This window comes from Lagopus muta, chromosome 11 (assembly GCF_023343835.1).
Source record: "Lagopus muta isolate bLagMut1 chromosome 11, bLagMut1 primary, whole genome shotgun sequence".
In the NCBI taxonomy this organism is placed as follows: domain Eukaryota; kingdom Metazoa; phylum Chordata; class Aves; order Galliformes; family Phasianidae; genus Lagopus; species Lagopus muta.
The window spans coordinates 536,101-556,990 of NC_064443.1; the positions used below are offsets into that span (position 1 = coordinate 536,101).

Below are 20,890 nucleotides of genomic sequence, written 5' to 3' on the forward strand. Positions count from 1 at the left end.
TAAAAAAAGAAAAATAAACTCAACCAGGTTACAGATTGAAACCTGAACTGAGACCATTAATAGCTCCGTGTAGCACCTTATCTGGCCATCTCTTACAGGGCACTGAGCTGAAAACCCTGCTCCTCCCCCAGGCATTTTCCGGGATCTGCCAAGGATGAGAATTCCCGCTAAGCATAAGACTCTGCTCACACTAACACAGCTATGCACAATGGTGCCTAAGACCACTAATAATAGCTCTCTCTAAATCCTGCACTGATGAGGTAAGTACAGTTTATTTTTATATTTTTTAGAGGGAGTAACGCGCGTATGTGCTGCAGCCAACAGTGACTGCCTGCTCACAGAAGACGTAGATGCATTTTGCTTCTGCTTCCAAGGATGCTACTGTGGGTGTCTCTGTGTGTCCTCTGGTAACACGAAGAATTGTGGTTCTACAGGCAGGTGCCCTTCTGTGAAGGGTATAGTAGGTTAATTAAGTTATGAGCAATAATCGTCCTTCTCTTGCTGTGCTACGTGGAGCTATACCATAAGCTCTGCATGCAAGAATTCATCTTGCTCTCTTGTAAAAAGCTACAAGAAACTCACGTTAATCCAAGGGTGATTCATAAATTGGGAAATTGTCATCCTCTCTGTTGGGTCTGTCTTCAGTAAGTGGCGAATCAGTTGTTTGGCTGAAAAACAGGACCAACATAGCGTGTTGTAGTCTACTACTGTGGTCCCAAAAAAAGCTCGAGAAGACCTGCTGAATGAAGAAAGGTAATTTTCCAGAACTCAAAACAGTGTTTCCAAGTTAAGAAGCCATATACAGTGTGGGAGGTTATTATGCCTGAAGAGGCAGAACATGGAAATATCTCAAACCGAAAAGGTAAGAAGGAAGGACAAAGGACTGGAGATTCCATGCATGCTATCTGCTTTACAAGACCAACAGTCATGAGATCAAGAACTTAAGAAAAAGAGAAATAGAGGAGCATAAAGCTGCTGGTTTAAAATATGGCAACAAGCCTAGCATTATGGGCTGAATGAATGCATAAGCTGACGTTTTGAGAAGTGGCAGAAGACAAAAAACTAGTTGTGAAAACAAAGACAGTAAACTGCTCTGACAACTGAGAGGCCACTAAAAAAAACAACAAAGTCAAAGAAATGGGTTACATAAACTGGCTTTACATCAGCTTTCTGTGAACGTGGCATTGGCCAAAGCAAGAGGTACTAACTCTGTAACTGAGATATGAGATGACAAGAGTTTGAACAAGAGATTCAGTAATGTGGACAGACAGGAAACACCACACCCAAGGGACATTATTCAGAAAGAATCATAACTTCCTTGGGAGAACCTAGAAAAACTTCTGAATATGTTCTTTCATCAGCATTAAACGAAAGATGACTATGCTTTGAAAGGCCTGTGACAGATAGAAGTTTGAGACTTTAATGACAGAGGCCACAAAGATGATATACAGTAGAGAGTACCTGGAGGCTAAAATCTAAAAAGTTTTAAAAAGGAGGAAACCATGAGCAGAACCCACTGATTACAGGAAGCTGGGGGGAAATTCAGAAGTAGCCTCCAAAGACAACGTACTGCAGGAATGGTCTAAAACGAAATGTTGACAGGACCATACAGAGGAGGGCAAAACGAAGCAGGCTAAAAGAATGCCTATAGGCTAGCCAAACATTAATATGTTCAAAGGCAGAGGACATCTATCTTCACTGAAGCAAGCATATGGAAACTACATATTTTCCAAGCAAATGTTTTCTGAACAAGCTTTGCTAGCATTACAATAACTACTGTAATACAAACAAAATCCAATACTGACAAAATGGTAAGCCAGAAACCCAAAGATTAAACATCTTCTCTACCAAGATGCAGTAGTTGATACTGCACGCTCAGTCACGAGTTGTTACAACAATGCCACAATCACAGTATTCTTCGGGATATACTATTAGTGCTTTAACAGCAAGTGTGACAAGATGTTAACAGCAGTAGAATAATGAGCTTGTTAGAAAGAAGATGTGCTCAGAAATTGTTGACCCTTCTCTCTAAAATGGGCAGTTATAACCTCCAGGTTATGACACTGTCAGAATAACAGAATCAAAACCATCCGCTTTCAGGACCGGTTTGAACCCATTCAGATCACAGCTGAGCAGCAGCAGGTTTTGGTCAATAACTTATACAAAATAAATTGTTGACCTTGATTTAAGTGGAGGCTGGCAAGCTGCCATGTCACAAAGAGCTAGCATAAAAAGTTGCCGACCTTGCTGGCTGTATCACCAAAGAGGGCAAAGACTGAATGAGTTCTGAACAGAGTTTGCCTTTCTTCCAACTTAGCTTGTGTTACAGCTACCCTGACAATCCCCTTTCTCAGGATTATATATTTTTGTTTCCTGAGGGTTTAACTCAGACTTTCACTAGCACTAGCTGGATTTGAAAACAAGCTTTCAGTCATCATTTACTTTTTGTAGTGCTTTGTTGCTGGCTAGTGTCTGAATTCCAAGTCCTCTTACAATACCTTACAATAAAAATACTAATATTAAAAAAAAATTGAAATAAAACTTAAAATCAGGTTTTTAGAAAAAGTGCTGTGGAACACTTCTCCACTGCACAACACTGCACACATCAGAGGCACTGAGCATTCTTACCTTCTTCTGACACTTCAGCCCATTCTGGATTGGGAAACCCATACTGCCCCATTCGAATTCTTCTCTTCATCCCTGGAGAAATAGCTTGTCCAGTGTTTGAGTAGAACGGAGGGAACCCACACAGGCTGTAAGAATGGACAAAAGAAGCCTTATAGACTAGAAAGCTCTTAAACTCCAGTGCAAGCTTATGCTCTTCTGAAGGTAGTGTGATCCTAGTGACTGACTACTTGTAAATGCAGATTTAATAACATCCGTTATTTCTGTTAATCTAGACTCTTCAAGTACTTACAGAATGTATGTGATGACACCCAGAGACCACATGTCACATGATTTGTCATACTTTTCAGGACCAAGGACTTCTGGGGCTGGAGAATTGAGAAAAAAGCATAAACTAACAGAATACCACGTAATTCTTCGTGTTTCCACCACTTATAAGTAGCAGCATAATTCAACAATAAATATAGGAGGCATTAAAAAAAAAAGTAAAATCGAACCAAAAACCCCCATACGCCACACGCTGCAGTAACAGTGTGGTATTTTCTATTGACAAGTTCCCAAGCACATCTCTGTAGCTTTAAAGAGGAGGAACAGAACTGGCAAAATGCCCTGTACTCTTCACCTTACTGTCTCTCTGCTCAGGAGAGTACTAAGATTACAAAAAAGCAAGAAGGAGGTACAGCTAAATGTGTACAGGGAGACACAGCACTGAAAGAGGCCTGAGCATATGTTCCAGCAGTCAGAACAGAAAGGACCTGCTTAGCTGTGATACGATTTTGAACAGTACCTATGTGGAATGTCTGGCTTTTTCAACTACAGAGCACTGTATTTTCCTTTGGCTTCCAGAGCACTGCATCTTTCCCCAAGCAACAAAACTTTACAGAAATGCATGCAGGGGGACATTTTCCTCCCCACACCTCCTGGGCAGGTGAACTGATAGGGGCCCTGGGTTTGTAAGAAATGACTCTCTAAACATATGAGCAATCCTACTGGTTTATTTAAAAAAAAAAAAAAAAAAAAAAAAGGTGTTGAGAAGGAAAATGTCAGCCTGTTTATATACAAATATACAAATATAAAGGCAGAAAAACATGGATGTGAAAATTCTTTAACATTTTATCACCTATCCCAGTTAAAGAAAACAAAGAAGAAAGTACCAGGAAGAAAACTACTGCTATGGTAGGTTTCTACTAACAAATGAGTACCATCATCTTCCATTACAAAAAAAAAGAGGTCATGTCCACATAGAAAAAGGGAACTAACTCTTCCAAAAAATTAAGCCCTTTCTCCTCCAAAAAAATTCCAAGCACAGACTGCCTCAGTTGTACCATATGGTGAATGACTATTAACTCAGAGACCAAAAAGGACATACTCTGAAATGAGTGCAGAGCACAGCCTGATGTGGCATTCATTACGCAGTGCTTTGGACAAAATGCAGGCAAAAATTCAGCTGTGACTAAGTCACTTTGATCTTTTATTATTAATTCCTCCATTTGCCATCTTTAAGAAGCCTTACAACTGGTGGAGTACTCTCCCTGATTTCTTATTGCATTAGTTAAGCTATGGGAAGCTTTGCAAGGAAGCACCCAAATAATTATGAAGCCAAGTTCAAATTATGGCTATTATTGCATCATCCAGAGGAAACATCAGGTTTACTTCAGTGTAACCAGATGTAAAACGTTCTCTCTCCTTGATCCTCATTTGCACCCCTTGTTAAGGCTGTTTCCTACTAAGGAAGAAAAGGAAGAGTGCTGGACTGGACCCAGACTAGGTTTTGGGATGGGCTGGATACTATTCTAATTCTGCGGGCTCCCTTTTTGCACTACATCCACAGGAGATCTGCCACCCGTTCCTACAGCCCACAGACCCTCTGTAACAGGAGGAATGAGAAACACAGAATAAATGCATTTTGGATGACTCACCCACATAATAAGGAGTGTAACAGGGGGTCTGCAGTGCATTTTGTACAGTGGTTTCTTTGGCAAAGCCGAAGTCTGTGAGTTTAAGTACAGTATCCTTTTCTTTTGATGTGTAAAGCAAGTTTTCAGGCTGAAAGACCACCAGGAGAAAGATAAGCGGGGTAATGAAGAGAGGCCTCCAACAACAAGCTGCGCAGTCAAAACACTCCTGCTTGCCTTGATCACCACCAATATTTGGATCCCCTCTTTACCTCACACCCCACCATATCGCACAGGAAGCTCCCTCCCAACACACCAGCACCTTTGCTCAGAGCAAGGATCAGCGTCCCTCGCAACACGGCGTTAGTTCGCTGAGCGTGTTCAGGGAACATTTGAGGCTATGCACTTCAGTTTCTGTGCTGGTGACAGGCAGTGGCACACAGCTCCACAGTATGTATATGTACACATGTCTGAACTGGTAAGCCATTCTCCAGTTCCTACCTATGGAGCATCTCCACCACATACGTGTAACCCTCAGCGACGCCAAACAACGTCAGTTCTCCTGCCAACTAAACGCACAGAAGCATCCACAGAAACTTCATAAACCCTTTATTACAAGGAAAGTACAGTTCAGAAAACAAATAATAACCGATAAAGACTGCAGATGATGATACAGCACCTAGTCTAAGTTTACTTCAGGCAGTGTTATTTTCTTGTTAATTAACTGAGTTCCAAGTTGCTGGTACCTCTTCAGCTAACCATCAGACTGCATCCCCTTGCATCCTCTACACAACTGGAGAGCTGTGATTAAGTCACTTAGCACACATGAACATTTTGACCTTGGACTAGAAGTGATCTACTTGTGAACAAATCCCCTCTCACACTGGCAGAGGAACAGGAACACTTAGATAATCTATTTGTACTCCCAGTTCTATTTAAACCACCACCACCCATTTATTTTTCCACCCTACATTCTTTTCTCCCGAACACACACCTCCAGACCTCACCTTGACGTCCCTATGGGCAATGTTCATTGAATGCAGATACTGGATGGCTGTGCCGATGTCTCTCATTATTTCAGAGGCCTCTAGAAATACAGTTTTAGGGAAAGGTCACATTAACATTTCCACTGTAACTCAGGGACATGCTTGGGAATGCTTATGACTTACGAACAGCTTGCTGGAATACATGGCTAGCATCGAGAGTAGAGTATCTAAAATTAGCCCTAGCAGCTGTGTTTTGGTTTTGCAGGCAACCATACCCCAATCCCCTGGCTGCTCAGCCCTCCTCCCAAGCAGGCACAGCAACCAAACAGTTGAGAATTCTGCTTTTCATGAGCTTGGAAATTTGTGCTTTAATTTTCTCACTGGAAAAGCAGAGAAGGTACACAAGCAACTCCCAGCCAGGACGCAGCTCTGGTAGTTCAGGACATGACCTTGGTTATCCTAGACAGAAGTTTAACTTTCAGCTTCTAGTTCAGGGGTAATGGGAGGATCTAATAGATTTTCTAAAAATAGAGCAACATAATAATATAATAATTAGAGGACAGGTCACATCTTTTTCACTGCCTTTAGAAGTTTTCCTTGGAAGAAATAAAGTCAGCAGTTCTACTCTGCAGAGCCCAAACCTCCTACTACCCAACAAGATGTTTTGAAAATTTAACATATATCCCAGTGGTAAATTTTCTGGCTGGTGAGCTGCCTTGCAAGAGCAGTACTCAAGATCTGGATGAGTTCAGTTACACACGGAGAGTTTCGGAGCAGGGAGGTGTGACATTCCCCTTATAGCAAATGAGCATTATATTACATCTTCATTAACAGGGAAACAGAAATAGCCACTTCAATTTGCTGCTCTTTTCTGCACAGGTAGGAACCTCAGCTGCAACAGTGAGAGGGAAAAGAGAAATTATTGTACTGTAACCTGGAAGCCATTTTCACATCACTTTTGATTGAGATTATGCAATCTCAGGCAATAATAACCAGAAAAGCTAAAAAACACCCATCTCCTCAAGAGAAAGCTGTGCAAAACTTCTCCCTTCCTGGCACAGGCTGAGAAGTCTGGCTTTAACGGCGAGTTGCTGCTGATGAATAAATGACCAGTGAACCTGGGGAATCCAGTGCTACAGGGCTTATTCATCTCAGGAATGAATGAAAGGCTATTTTTATCTCAACACACAAATGGTTTCTGAGGAAATACATAGGATACTATATAATACTATCTAAAGTAGAAAAATCCTGTCTATAGCACTAAGGGCCATTAGAACAGTTTCCTCCCTGGAATCTTGCATTTTAGAGAGGAACAAAGTGTCTGAAAATGCTCATTCTCCAACACAACGCTCATATCAGTTCAAGGACTCATCCCTGGCCAGGAAACATGGGAACACAGGATCAAGAATAGCCCAGCCTCTATAGCAGCCTTCCTAAACACAAGCTCAGGTATAATTTACAAGCTCAGGTATAAACTGTTCCTCTTCAAATCATTTTGTCAGGACGCCAGTTATAAACACTAATATTTTCACTCCTGGTTAGAAATAACCTTGTTTGTTGTGAATGGGCAAGAACCACATTCAAGCACACCTGTAGTACTCAGTAAATAACGATCAACACTGACAGTAAAAATGGCAGAAGTATTTTACTGCAAGCTCTGTCACTGGCTCCTAGCAGGTCTTTACACATGCACACAGTCCCTATTATAGATGAGGAGGCTCGTTTGCAGCATGGCTAATAACACTTCCTTTCAAGTAGTACTTTAAAACCCTCGAATAAGAGATGTTTCATAAAATGTGATTTGCTCATTATATTCCCCACCTCACAGCATAGTTGTTTAAGGGACAGCCAGAATAAAAATCACAGCAGGACCTGAGCTGATGTTGGGAGGTGGTCTGGCAGGAGACCAGAGACAAGAGTAATAGAGGCTGCAGTGGCTCATAATTGAAAAAGCTGAGCAAATATGTATAAGGAATTTTCCTCTAACCTTCCACGTTGTGCCTGAACTTGGCACAGTCTGGTAACTTTTGATTCAAAAGAAACTTTGGAGGTAACTCTTTACTACAGAATTGAAAATAAATAACATGGAAACCTACAAAAATAAATAAATAAATAAATAAATAAACAAAAGAAAAATCTTGTAAGAGACCTAAGTAGGGGGAAAAAGCAAAGAAGCAATTTGTCACAAACGTGAAACGTGATTTTTCACCTCTCTCGGTGAAAGCTTGGTCTCCTCTCTCCTGGATCCTGCTAAACAGCTCTCCTCCCTCCATGCTGAAACAAAGAACACACAGAAACAACAACAAAAATACCTTATGTGAGTGGGAAAGACCAAATTAACACCTGACTGCGCATCTGTGAACCATGGCAGGAACGGATTAGAAGAGATTACAGACCACCTCCCATGCCAATGCCTCTTAAACACCACGCTCCTTCAAACCAACGCACAGAGCCACTGTGATATGGAATAAATAGAAAACAAAGCAATACCAAGGAGTTTTGATGCTTTCTGCTTAATGCACACTGACATAAGGAACACGATACTCGCAGTTGGGAAGTCAGATATGTTGGCAAAAGGAGGCTGTTTTGTGTAAGGATAGGAGATGAAGAAAATAGGAATCAAAGGTAGTGAAAAATGTTATTATTTGTCTCTAGTGAAGACACCATTGTGGTATTACAGATCACAGAGAGAATAGGAAAAGTTATAGTGGAAACAGAATAAAAACGATCCTGTCAGATCACAGGACTTGTAGTTGGAAGTCCACTCGAAGTATATCGTATCTGTACAGACATATCTTTCAAGATCATATTGACTGGCCAGCTTTCATGAGGATAATTGTCAGAGTACAAGAAAAATTTGTGTCATGCTTAAGGTTCCTCATTCTCCCACTGCACAAGTTGGCTGAAGCAGCTGTACATTTACCTACAAGTTCTATAGAAACAACAGGCTTGCTGCCCAAACAAAACTTGTGCTAATGAGAAAGCCTTCTTAATTCTTTTCTAAGCCAGCATTTTCTCTCTCTGCTCCCCTCACCCCTCAAAGAGCAGTGCTGCTGGTCCATACCATTCCATGACAATGAGGAGGCATCTCTTTCCATGATGTATGTTCTCATAAACATCCAGGATGTGGACAATGTGGGGACAACCCGATGCCCGCCAGTGATATTCTACTTCCAGACGAGCTTTTGGGTTGTCATACAGGAGCTGAAAGAAACAGAAGAAAGCAATGACACCAGCTTGTATTATTTGGCTTTAATGTGGTACGTAAATGCAGCCCGTTTTTGAGTTTAAAGATGGTTCCAAGGACTACCTGGGGCACTTTTCTCCAGCCAAAAAATGTCAGTCCATCACAGGACTTCCACCACCTCTGAACTGTCCCACTTTCTAGACTGAAGAATACAAAAGCCACAACTGGTCTTTCAGAGCTGAGGAGTCTGGAGTGGCAGCAAGGAGAGATTTTGAAGGAGGTGGATACAGAGCCATCTCATCCCACTCCAGATGAGAAAATGCAGGTTTCATCCTACTTTTTTTGCAGTACTCACACTGCAGTCAAACAGAATATGTTGTGTAAAGGGAACTCCTGTAAGGAAACAAGACCTTGTATGGCCAGATGGGCTGGAGCCCCCCACTTTCTGGATGGAGCAGAGACTCATTCTGCAAGTAATTGTAAAAGAGGAAGGAAAATTCGGGAGGGAGGCATAGCTTCCCTCCCACACCTTCATTTTATGTCCATTTTATAGATTTTTTTTCAATACAGCTAAGTATTCCACAGAAATCCCACCTTCCTCTTGGAGGAAAAAAAACTGTTGGAAGAAGGTGTAGTCTCAGGACACAACCACTCAGATCAAGAAAAAAATGCCCTAAGCTAGGAAAAGTAGTTCTGCCGTCAGTTTAGGATTAACTCTGTTCCGAAGCAAAACGGATTTTATGATCACTTCTCTTCTGCCCAGTTTTGCCCTCCACCACCTCCCAGTTTTTGCTTTAGGGATGGCTCTCAGGACATCTGCTTTCAATGGAAAGAAAATTAAGTATACACCTAAGGGTTAAAGCCTTAGCAGACAACAGCACCAAGAGGCTGCATAAGATTTCCTTCCAAATAAAAGCATCTGTTAGTCTGGATCCTCTCATTCTGTTCCCCTGCTAAGGACAATGAACCTCCAACCTGCCCCCCAGATGCTGGGAGAAAAGTCTTCCAGGTGCAGTGCAAACCCTTACAGTTCAGAGATTGAAAGCAGTAAGATTTTTCATACTGACTCTGAGCAGGTTTCTTAAACTCGACAGAAACATCTCACAGCATCAGGGTCAGAACGGCCCTTCGAATATCTGAATGCCTGCACTTCTCCCCCTGTCACATGCAAGGCTGGTTTATTTTAAAGGCGTTAATCTCTGGAAGGGAGCTCTAAGAGCTCATCTTTCCCATCCTGGAACCTTGCACATGAGAAACAAGTCCCATCCCTACACCATACGGCTGCGATTTCGGTTTGGTACTTCATACCCTGTGGAAATAATCATTGTAATGATAGAACAGCAACACAGTGGGTGCTATATAAAGCATCCTCCAGTGCACTGAAAGGGTAGAAAAATACCTCTGATCTAGTTACCTTAGAAAAGGATTAAACAACTGCGCAGGGCCTCTTTTCAAACACAGAAACAAAAACTAATGCACTATTTGGTATTAGCCTGGAGCTCTTCTTGTGTTTGCCATCAGGTCCCATCCAAAACACAACTGCATGATACCTGCTGAAAATATGTAACCTGCCATTAGGGACCTAAGAATCAGCTCGGGAAAATGAGATCGCTTCTCCATCCAATTGCTGAGCTTCCCAAGGCTCAAACAGTGTCTCAGACACCTCTTGGAATGCAGAAGCATGATTTAAAGGTCATGGGAAGGAAGTCACAAATTCTAGTTTCTGTACTGACTCCAATTGCAGGCAAAAAAAAAAAAAAAAAAAAATCACTTGGATAAAGAGCTTATTCCTCTCTGCTGCTCCAAAATCCCTGTGGCAAAACAGACACAGCAACACAGCACGGACAGCTGTGTCACCACACAAATTGCTGGTGGACCCCTGGGCAGAATGCAAAGGGATTCTCTTCTCCTCCAGGCTGGGAGTAGGGAGAGATTGCTGTGCTTCTGTGACGGAGGAGGGGATGACCCGCCTGAGCAGACACTCTCTACCATGGACGGCCCCGGGGGCTGCTCAGCTCTGCCGCATGGGTTCCACGGCCTCAGCATACTGCCAGCTTCTCTGTGGTGCAAACAGCTGAACAAGCTTTCTCACCGGGTGCAATGCCCTTGCAGCCAACCCACTTCTTCCACAGCTGTTGCTCTGCACCCAGAGCACACTCGTTTGAGATCACTCGCTATCCGCCTCTTCCTTCCTGCTCCAGCCCAGCGATGGCCTGATTTCCAACACAAATAACTTCCTAAAAAAAGAGATGGCTCCAATTTGGACAAAAAGTCCATTGCCAAGCCTGAACTCGCCTGCTATACTTTTCATCCCCAAGCCCATTCAGCAGCTTTCCCTTCCCAGCTGCTGTGTTCCAGGGCCGTCCATCAGCATTTTCCTCTCTGCCCTTCTGAGCTTGGGCCTGCGCCTGGAGGGCTCTTCAAAGGTTCGACACTGCAACAATATAGCTCCAACACCCTCAGGATTAACCAGGCTGCTCAGAAAAGCTTGAGGGAATTTACTGCTTGGATGTGACTGGATCAGCGCCACTTCTGAGCAGGACACTACACAACCCTCCTCACCTTTCCTGTGCTGTTAATTACCCATAACCATTATCTCTACTAACGTTAATTGCGCTATAATCTGCGTACCTGGCGTTTGCGGTGTGCAGAGATGGTTTTCATGTTTGCAATGAGTGCTTATGGAAATTTCACTGAATTGAATTCCCACTCTCCAAGGTACCTTTACAAGGCATTTGGATACTCGAGGATCTGCAAATTCTGTTCTCCATTCTTACAAGCAGGTTTCATGTACCCCTCAGTGCTAAGCTTGGATATACTCATATCAAAATGACACTTGGAAAGCAGAGGAAAGGAAGTGCAAAAAGAAGAGTACACACACCAAAATGTGCCAGAAGCCAAGCAATGTCTGATGCATCAAACAGCAACCTTTGAATTTCTCCTTCTGAGCCTTAAACATAAATTAAATCTTATATCTACATCTGGAAGCTATAATCTACATCTTTTAAGTAGTCTCACAGAATCAGACGCCTGTACAACGAAAGCCAGGCAAGGCTAAAGGTTACATTTCTACAAAATGTAGGTGATGGTTTAGAAACAGCCTGAAATTCTAGCCCAGTGGTAGCAAAATTGTAAATACTGCCATCTTCTCGAGGCTGAAGAGAGTCCTCAGCCCGCTCCTATAGCTGTGCCAGCCATGCTACCACTGTGCCCAGGTCTCTGACAATATACATCAGAGCTGAGGGAATCACTGACAAACCCAGAGCTTCAGAAATTCTTCTGAAACTGCTGGTTCATGCTGTGGTCTGAAAAAAAAGGAGCTCCAGTCTCCCCCTAAACTCCCACATGGAACAGCTGAGTCGTGACCCCATGGGCAGCAGCATGAGCCAACCCAACTCCTTATCAATTAAGCCCCAAAACATTGTCCCATCTCCCAAATTTTTGCTGTTCCAGATCAGAAATCCATTAAGAGAACTTTTCAGCTCAAAACCCAACACATTTCATTCAGAAAATCAGGGCAGAGAGGGAGCTGCCCCATGGCCAGGGCCTGCACATTGCAGCTCAAGCTCCCCAAGCTCTGGAGTACTGCTCTAACTCAGGTCAGTGAGTGCCTACCAAGCCAAACTTCAGGACTGCAGCCTTGCTGGCCAGTGCTGTGCAATTTCTGCCTGTGCAGAATTTCTTGATAGGGGAAGGAAAAGAAAAAAAAAAAAAAAAAAGAGAGAAACTAAGAAGTGACACAGTAGCTTCTAATTGCTTTTCCACTTTTATCACAATCACTTTTATCACCCCTACAGTCTATTTTGCTCACAGGAAGGTTCCCCATTATTAACAGGAATGGAGCTGGAAGAAACTTTCAGTTCCTGGGATCCTCAGCAGAGACACATGTGTATTTAAGCAGAGCTGCTTTTTTTCTATCTGAATAGAGAAAGCCTCTGCTCAGGCATATGTGGGTAAATGCCTAACTTCTTTCGCTTTTTTTTTTTTTTTTTTTTTTCTCCATGTAGCTGTTACAAAAAATGCTGAATCCTACAAATAAGCCTGTGAATGTAAATTCACACTGATGCGCAGAAACTAACACCATTTGCTGCATTCTTTATTCAAGAGAAGCTGATGGCAAAAGGAGGCTTGGTTAACGTTTCTTTCATCTCTACTGTCTTACATGCTACCAAAAAAAAAAAAAAAGCTATCACTGTGGCTCAGGACATCTAGTCTTTTCTTACTCCCTGACTGTTTGAACATCTATTACTTCAACGTTAACAATCTTTATCTGTTTCAGATCCCTCCACAAGGGATAAAGCCACCCTTTGTATCTGAACGCAGAAGGAACTGAAGTTACCCAGAAATTCTTCTTTGTGCATCAGCACTCCCCATCAGTCAAATGGCAGAAGCTCTTGCCTGTTTGCAGTGACAGCCCAGCAAGCAGGAAAATGCACAAATGCAAAGCTCAAAGAAAGCAATGACTTTTTGCTTAATAAGACCCAACACACTTCTGATAGAATTATTTAGTGCCCCAGCATCAGTCCATAGGAAAAGGATAAAACCAGAGTAGCACAAGGTCATCACCAAACCTTCCTCCTTTTATTTCAAATTCAGCTGAGGTTGTTAGAAATGGCATCTCCTTGGAACCTTTGCTGAACCTGTCTGTGCTGCGGCTGCCATCACCACCAGCGCTGAGTTCCACGGCTGGCCTCAGGGGTGGGCTGCTGCATGACACTGACAGCAGAGCCCAGCAGCACCAGCTGCACCACGTGTGCCTGCAGGACCTCTGCTTTTTGCTCGGCCTAGTGAGCATCAGAATTCATTTCCTGTGCCGAAAGATCCCGCTCTACCACCTCTCCCCTCTGATCTTCCAGGCCCAACTCAGCGATGGCAAAAGTCAGTGCAGGCCTTTGGTGCCTTGACAGCATGGAGAACGAAGAGGATGGAGGGCAGCTCACATGGTGCCAGTCGCTCTGAGCCCAGCCTCCCATCGGCATGGAAGGCTGAAAGTTCTTACACACGTATTTCAAGAGGAAGAGCAGAGTGTACAAGGCCAAAGGCACAGCTTAGCACAGACATGCTCCCTCGCATGAATCTGCATGCTGGACACGCTGAAGAACCGAGGTCTCTGAGTGCTGCCTCTCCCCATCCCCAGACAGCACGCACTGGGTGATGTTCTGCTACAAGCCTCTCTTCTGCAGTGCATTAGCCAGGGCTCCCAAGCACCAGCTCTGGTGCGGTTTGGGATTTTATTTACAGCAGTAGCATCCAAACCACAACCAGGCACTTAGTAACACAACTCTGTGACCTGAGGTAAATAAATGAGACATACCACTATTAATTCTCTAATTACACATGCATGTAGGCATTCATTCTGCAAAGGTCAACTGTCTTTGTTCATAAATGTTAGTGGAGATGCAGCAAACAACTCGAATGGTGAAGCAGCTGGCCAGTTTACATTCCAGAAGTATCTTCTTGCACACACAAGGCAGGCACAAAACATGGCAACAGAACCACACTGATAAAGTTGTTTCTGTAGGAAAATGAGCAAAAAAAGGCCCATGAAGAAAATCAACTGTTCTGATAAGTACTCCAATTATATCAGATTTGACTATTTGAACCACAAAAACAGGCTGTACATTCAATGCTATGAAGCACACAGAAGTTTCAATAGAAGTGTGCTATGCAAGAGACAACTTTGCGTTTTAATACTGCACTTGCTCTGCAGAGTGCATGGAGACATCATTATTCTTAGTTACACTCAGCTGTTACGGCTACAAACCACCAACATGTGGCTTCTATATTATTCAATACTGCAACCTGAGCTAAAAAATGTCCCTCCTGAAAATTATGTCACTTTTTAATTACAGTTCTACCCTCATGCCCTCACTAAGAGCTTCACTTCCCTCCTGCCAGCAATCATGTCTGCAACTATCCCTAACACACATACATCAGTCATCTGTTGTTTTTACTTCCTAAAAGGGTATAATATGATGCATATGAGAAAAACAATCTAAGCACACAACGTACTAAATAACCATTGCACTCTACTACCCACATTTTCCCTGAGAGTCAAGGAAAAGACGAAACGCTGTCAGTGTTATTTGTAGTGGTTCCTGCTCACGCAGTGCCAGCCACCACCAAAGCCACCTGCAAGCTGCTGCACAGTGGGACAGCAGCAGGGTTAGCAGGGCACACAGCTCTGTTGGAGCAGGATGTGGTAGAGGCACAGCCCAGGCAGAAAAGTGCTGCCATCTAGGTCTCATGCTTCCTTTCTTGGTCTTTCCACTAATAAATGGTATCAAAATTAACACAATTGATGATACTGAACAAGGCAGAAGCAAGAATTAGCAATGTGTTTAACCTCACTAACCTCAGATAACAGCAGCTCCAAGAGGAACGCCTAAATGCCCTCTTGGCTGACTTCGCCTCCCCTCCCACAAATTCAGAATGGCCACCCATGCATGCAAGGCCTGGCATCATGCCATGCAAGGACAGGTCTTTCGCACATAGCCCTGCTCTTCCTCTTCTTTTATTTATTTAACATCCTTTGACATTCCCTTTCTCCACACCCACACTTGGGCTTTCTCTCACATCGCCTATCAGGCCAAGCAGCATCTCTCTTCTGTAACACCATTTGCCTCAAGTATTCCTCTTTCAACACAAGTCATTCTGTGATTCTGAGACAAATCGACCCAAGAACCCAGAAATAAACAAGGAGCTCTCAGGTCTGCCATCTCCCACTCCATAGATTCACCTACTTCTAAGTATTACCTTAAAGGGTCACACAGCTAAATCCCAGACATCAGTGGCAGTACTCATATCCCTCATGGATGAGGTGTCAAGGTTTTATTCAGTTCTCAGGAGTCCAACTGGAGTGACCCAGGCAGATCAATACCAAATGCTTACTCCTGAAAGCCGTCACCTGCAGGAACTTGACTTGTCTTCAGAAATAAAGCTCCGGAACCTTCAGCAAGGACATCAGTAAGACCTCCCTGCTGCTACCGTTTGTTGCCATTTATGTTTTCATGCTCATGTTTGCTGCTGGCATTTTCAGGCAAAGATCTACATCTTTCTAAGTCTTAACACAGTGGTTGATGGCTTAGATGTGCATCAGGCAAGAAGATCCCTGGAACTGCTTATCGTGCCAAGCAGAAATGCAACAGAATGTGTAGCTGAAAAGAAACAAAACCAAATCATCCAGCATAGGCTACAAATGCAAAGGAAGCCATTAGGAGAAAGAGAAAAGTAAATTTCTCTCCAAAGATTTCTCACACTTATTTTGTCTGAATCTATATTGTAATAAACCTGAGGGAGGGGGGATTCAACAGATGGGTTCAACATAAGCAAGCATTGGTGCAGTAAAGCTGTTCCTGATGTTGCAGTTCTGCACCCAGCCCTGCATGGGTCACTGCTCCCTGCTTCCACAGGCACACAGGTTCCCCAGGCTTCCCCGAGCTCCAGAGGGCAGTATACATCTCTCATTTTTGCTGCCCATTTTATTTGTGCCTTTAGCCAACTTGCCTCCCTGTATTAGGATGTGTGACAGATGGGAGCAGAGGTCTCTGGCCCTAAGAATCCATGACCCACTTCTTTTTCAGATGTTACAGGAAAACTGCTCTACATTCCCTGCATTCAGACACCACAAAGATAGAACAGAACAGCCTAAATAGAATGGGTTTGGGTTGTTTTTGTTGTTGTTGTTGTTGTTGTTTTTCCTTGTTTTTCCCCAAATTCAAGGGCATTTCCTTCATATTTCAGAACAGATTTCTTCTCGACTCCTGGGTTGTGCTGGCTGCTTCATGCCACATGCACAAGGTGTACAAGACTATGCATGCAAAAGGCAGATCCCAACAATATTTGGGCATCTGTGGTTTCCATACCTCAGCTAAAATGGCATCAACACAGGGGTCTGAAAAACTGAGATTTGGCAAAAACCATCACTGAACAAAAAGCAACCCAAGAATTTCCACTCATCATTTTTCTGAGCTGGAAGATGCATCCCTTTCCTCCTCCTAAAGCATCACCTGCAGCATACCTGCTCAGGGCATGCTGCAGTGCTGGCTCATTTCCACAAGCTGGTGTGCCTGAAAGAAAGAAGTCTGGGCTTCAGAAAGGGCTGGAGAGGCAGGGAGAAAGCTGGGACAATGGAGAGAAGGGACTCGGCAGGTCTTTCTGGCCTAAAGTCACCTGCTCGATTCTAAGAAACATCAGTATATGGAAGCAGCCACTGCAGAAAAGCACAAACAGCTTTCGACTCATTGAGAATCAGGAAAACACGTCCGCACCAAGGCTGTGCTAGCAGGAAGCAGGCTGCCTGGTCCACCAGCAGGGCTGGCCAACACTTGGCTGGAGACAGTGGCACAGGGGAAGGCGCTCGACCAAGATGCTCTTCCCATCGTGGAGACAGATGTCCCGGTGCAAACAGGAAGGGATGGGAAATTCACAGATTTTGGACATCATACAGCACTCCATGTTACACAGGTAACTCTGGAGGTTACCTGACATGTATGCAGGATTTTGCCCGAGACCTGTCAGGTGCTGCTAATCTCAACTTTCCTGTGTTAATCCTATCACCGAAAATGTTCGGGTGTTTATTCACATATGGCCGCACAACACTTTCCAAACCATAGCACTTGTAATACTTTAAGAAATCAACGCTTGGTTTGTCTTTGTCATCTGATGTGTCATGAGATGAACAGGTGGCATTATTCAAACCTTAACACACCAAACCCTTCAGCTCCCAAAGTCTCGGTTTCCCCCCAGCAGCTGACTATTCCCATACTCTGATACTTTGAACATGGAGGAAGAGAGGCTTGTGCTGCCAGAGCTCATAATTATCCATCACTAGCTGCATCCCTGGCTGCAAAACCAGCACTATTTTTGTCAAAATTAAAAGTTCCCAGGTGAAGATACACAACTCATTATTATAAATGCCTTCTTAAGGTCCTGGATAGAATCTCTGCTCAAAAGCCACCAAGAAACTCTGCATTTAACCATCAGAAACCCAAAGGAGGATATGCCCATTATGTCCAGGTGCCAGATCCTCACAATGCCTGAATTATGTCAGGGTCTCCCACTTCAGTGCCTGGATCCTTACAGCTCTCACAGTCATTACATGCACGTGAGGAGGACTGAGAGGAGTCTGAAGACAAGTTGTGTGAGCACTGGGAGCTGCACACCAGTACTCGCAGAGCTGCCGGAACGTGAGACAGCTGCACTTCATTTCCAAAACACACGAGCACCACCAGAAGATAACTACTGCCCATTTCCCAAAGGAATGCTATGTGAACACAGCTCCTGTGCAGCTCCCTTATCCCCAGGAGCTTTAGGTGGAAAGAGCCCAAGAACCTGGGGCTTGGAGAATGGGAACAGAGCTCTGCCGTAACTGTGACAAGCTTACCGAGGCAATTTCTAATAAAGGATTTTCAGCCTCTGCAGCAGAACAAAAAATTCTCTTGCCTTGTGAGAAAGATGGAATTAGGTTTGGCTGCAGAAACAGGGCTGAAGTCTGGATGCTTGCTCTCATTACTAAAGGCATGTTTTTCACTACCCCAATACAGAATACACCATGCAGCACCTCCTCTTCCTCCCACAAAAACCCTTATTGATGGGCTCAGTATTGTTAGAGAGATCCAGGCTCATTCAACATTACAAGACCAACTGGACATTATGAAGCATACAGGCTCTCATATCTGAACTAAGCACTTATTTATAGAAACTAAACCAAAAGTAAACATAACAAACAGCAGAGCCACGAATCCCCATTGTTTTGCGAAGCGTGGGGTGCTTTGTTCCCTGGTAGATTCACCCACCCAGTTGTCTTAGATACCTTGCAGAAATGATTGAAAGCAACAGGTATCCGTCAGAAGCCAAGGAGAGAAACAGAGCTAAATCCCAGGAGGCAGCAGTGCTCCCTTGCACTTGGGAGATGAACTTTGAGCTTCCATTCAGCAGAGATACTGCTCTATCTAAAGGGCTCTTGATTATAAATACTCTACAGCATTCTAGATTCTTGCAGCACTGCTCAGCCCAGATTTCACTTAGGCCATGCAAAATATCATCTCTTCTGACTATGCAATCCTTCCGAAAAAACCCACAAAACCAAAACCAACCAACCTGCACGCAGTTCATAGCTACATTCCTCTGCTCACCTTTGCCAACCCCCATGCTGTCAGCCTGCAAATAAAAACCACTGTCAGAGATTCCCTTGTGATCAGAACCTACTGCATTCAGCGCACGTTTCACACTGCACCCACAGCTCAAACATCCTGTCTCTAAGTAGGTACTGGCGGGGTGCAGCCCTACCAATATATGCATGATACAAAGCAGAGCCCATGGCCAGCCCTGCCCTGTGCCCCCCATGTCAAGCTGACGCTGCGCAGCCCGCACCACCTCTCCCACAACTCCCTAACATGGGCTCCTTTCGCTGCTCACAGCACGAGCTCTGTGAGTTCCAAGATTTTTGCAGACCCATTAATATTCTCCCACATAGACAAGGTGTCAAAACCACGCCACTAAAAATTACAAGGGAACACGCAGCCTGTGTAGTTTATTTTCGCCCAGGATGACTTGCAGCATTTGTTGTAACCACCACAGATGCCCAGCAGCACTGGTACCAAAGTGCAGGCAGCGCATAGGCTGGGGTTCCTGACACGGTGCAGGAAATGAGGTAACCTCTGCAAAACAAAGTGAGGAAAAGGAACGAAAGCTGAATTCTCCACCTTGCACATTCCTCTTGTCACTAAGAGACTGGACACATGGACCCCCCTTCTCTCCCATGTCTGTCACAAACATCTTCTGGTACAAATCCTCTGTGGATGTCACTTTCCTTGTGCTTTATCACAGCATGGTGCTTTCAGCACAGATTGTTTGAGAAGCTCAAACACAGACAAGAGAGGCTGTAATAAATCGTGATAACATTAGTTCTGTACATACAGCATAACTCAGTAATTTCATTATTCTATTGTTTCTTTCCATTGCTTTCTCTCTGAACCATTTAACACTCCATCAATAAAAATGTGATAAATAAAACATGGCGGATAGACTAATGGTTCTTTTGCAGCTCGTTCTTGCTATCCACAGACCTCCATGATACTTAAGAGCCAAATGCCACTTGACTTGTCATTTCAGATATTTTAACATTAATGAATTCTAGGATTAAGGCTGCTTGAGTAACCTGAATTGCTCCCTTTGCAGGTACGCATTAAGCGCAGTGCTATCTTGTGCTGCTCCTCCCCTCTCAGCTCCATCCAACCTGAACCCAACTGCAGTGTAGAGCTTGTAAAGACAAAGAACAGTCTCATAGGTACCACAGCTGAATGCTACTCTCAAAACACCAATACTCTCTTCCTGATGTCCCTTTCTGATGTCCCATGCAACATTCAGGGAGCCAGCTGAGCCAAGCAGCAGTCCTGGTTTACCCTGTCAAAACACAAACAAAAACTCAACATTAAGTCACCCCTGACTCAAATAGTTCAAACAGAGGTCCTAGAAACCAGTGGGCACTTTCACTCCTAGAAGCACATCCAAGTCCTCTACTCCTCACACGCAAAAAAGGAACAACATAAACTTATCTTAAAGCAATGTTGAAAATAGCATGGACCCAGGCATCGCACTGAAAGCACCACAGTACACAGCCAGGAGGAAATGCAAAAACTGTTTTCAGAGTAGGTCTTGAATAAGCAGAAACAAAGTCGTGGCCACATACTGAACAAGGACAACAAAAGCAGCAATTGAAACCAGGCATCCAGCGATCCAGTCATTCTGCCTGTGCACTGAAACAGGCTGACATGGGGCAGAAAACACCAAGGGCAAGAGAGCAAAAGTACATGCAGCATGGATGCTGACATTATGCCTGGGTGCTCTGCTTCCCAACCCTAAACAGGCACTCTTGGAAAGAGTCTGAGTATATATGAGAGACACTGACTGCCCAGTGGTTCAGGTTTGTTTGGTTTCCAGCAACAAACCAATCCTGACAAGACCAAACCCATTTGTGCATCCTCATACTGATAACCCACCATGATTTACTTGCAGGGCTAAAGCCCACCTACCTACTGCACAGACCCCTCCCACTTACACAAAGAGCAGCCAATGACAGTACACATACTATTAAAAACACAGGTAAACAAGGTGTACAACATTTTATACCAATGGTTTTCCAGCTACTTGATGACTAGAGAGCAACCAGGAGACTAGGAGATTCCGGGATGCAG

At 43.8% G+C, this 20,890-nt stretch overlaps 1 protein-coding gene across 6 annotated transcripts in view; it reads right to left on the reverse strand.

Annotated features, from left to right (window-relative positions):
• The window catches only part of MAPKAPK3 (MAPK activated protein kinase 3), a 45,111-nt gene that overhangs the window by 5,456 nt on the left and 18,765 nt on the right, over window positions 1-20,890 (reverse strand). For all 6 annotated transcript variants that reach the window (XM_048957010.1, XM_048957009.1, XM_048957011.1 and 3 more), the window contains 7 exons: window positions 8,571-8,710; window positions 7,716-7,780; window positions 5,528-5,607; window positions 4,545-4,671; window positions 2,918-2,993; window positions 2,629-2,753; window positions 583-668 (listed from right to left, as the gene is read on the reverse strand). In XM_048957010.1, the coding sequence (XP_048812967.1) occupies window positions 583-668; window positions 2,629-2,753; window positions 2,918-2,993; window positions 4,545-4,671; window positions 5,528-5,607; window positions 7,716-7,780; window positions 8,571-8,710 (699 nt within the window). The remainder of the gene's footprint in view (window positions 1-582; window positions 669-2,628; window positions 2,754-2,917; window positions 2,994-4,544; window positions 4,672-5,527; window positions 5,608-7,715; window positions 7,781-8,570; window positions 8,711-20,890) is intronic.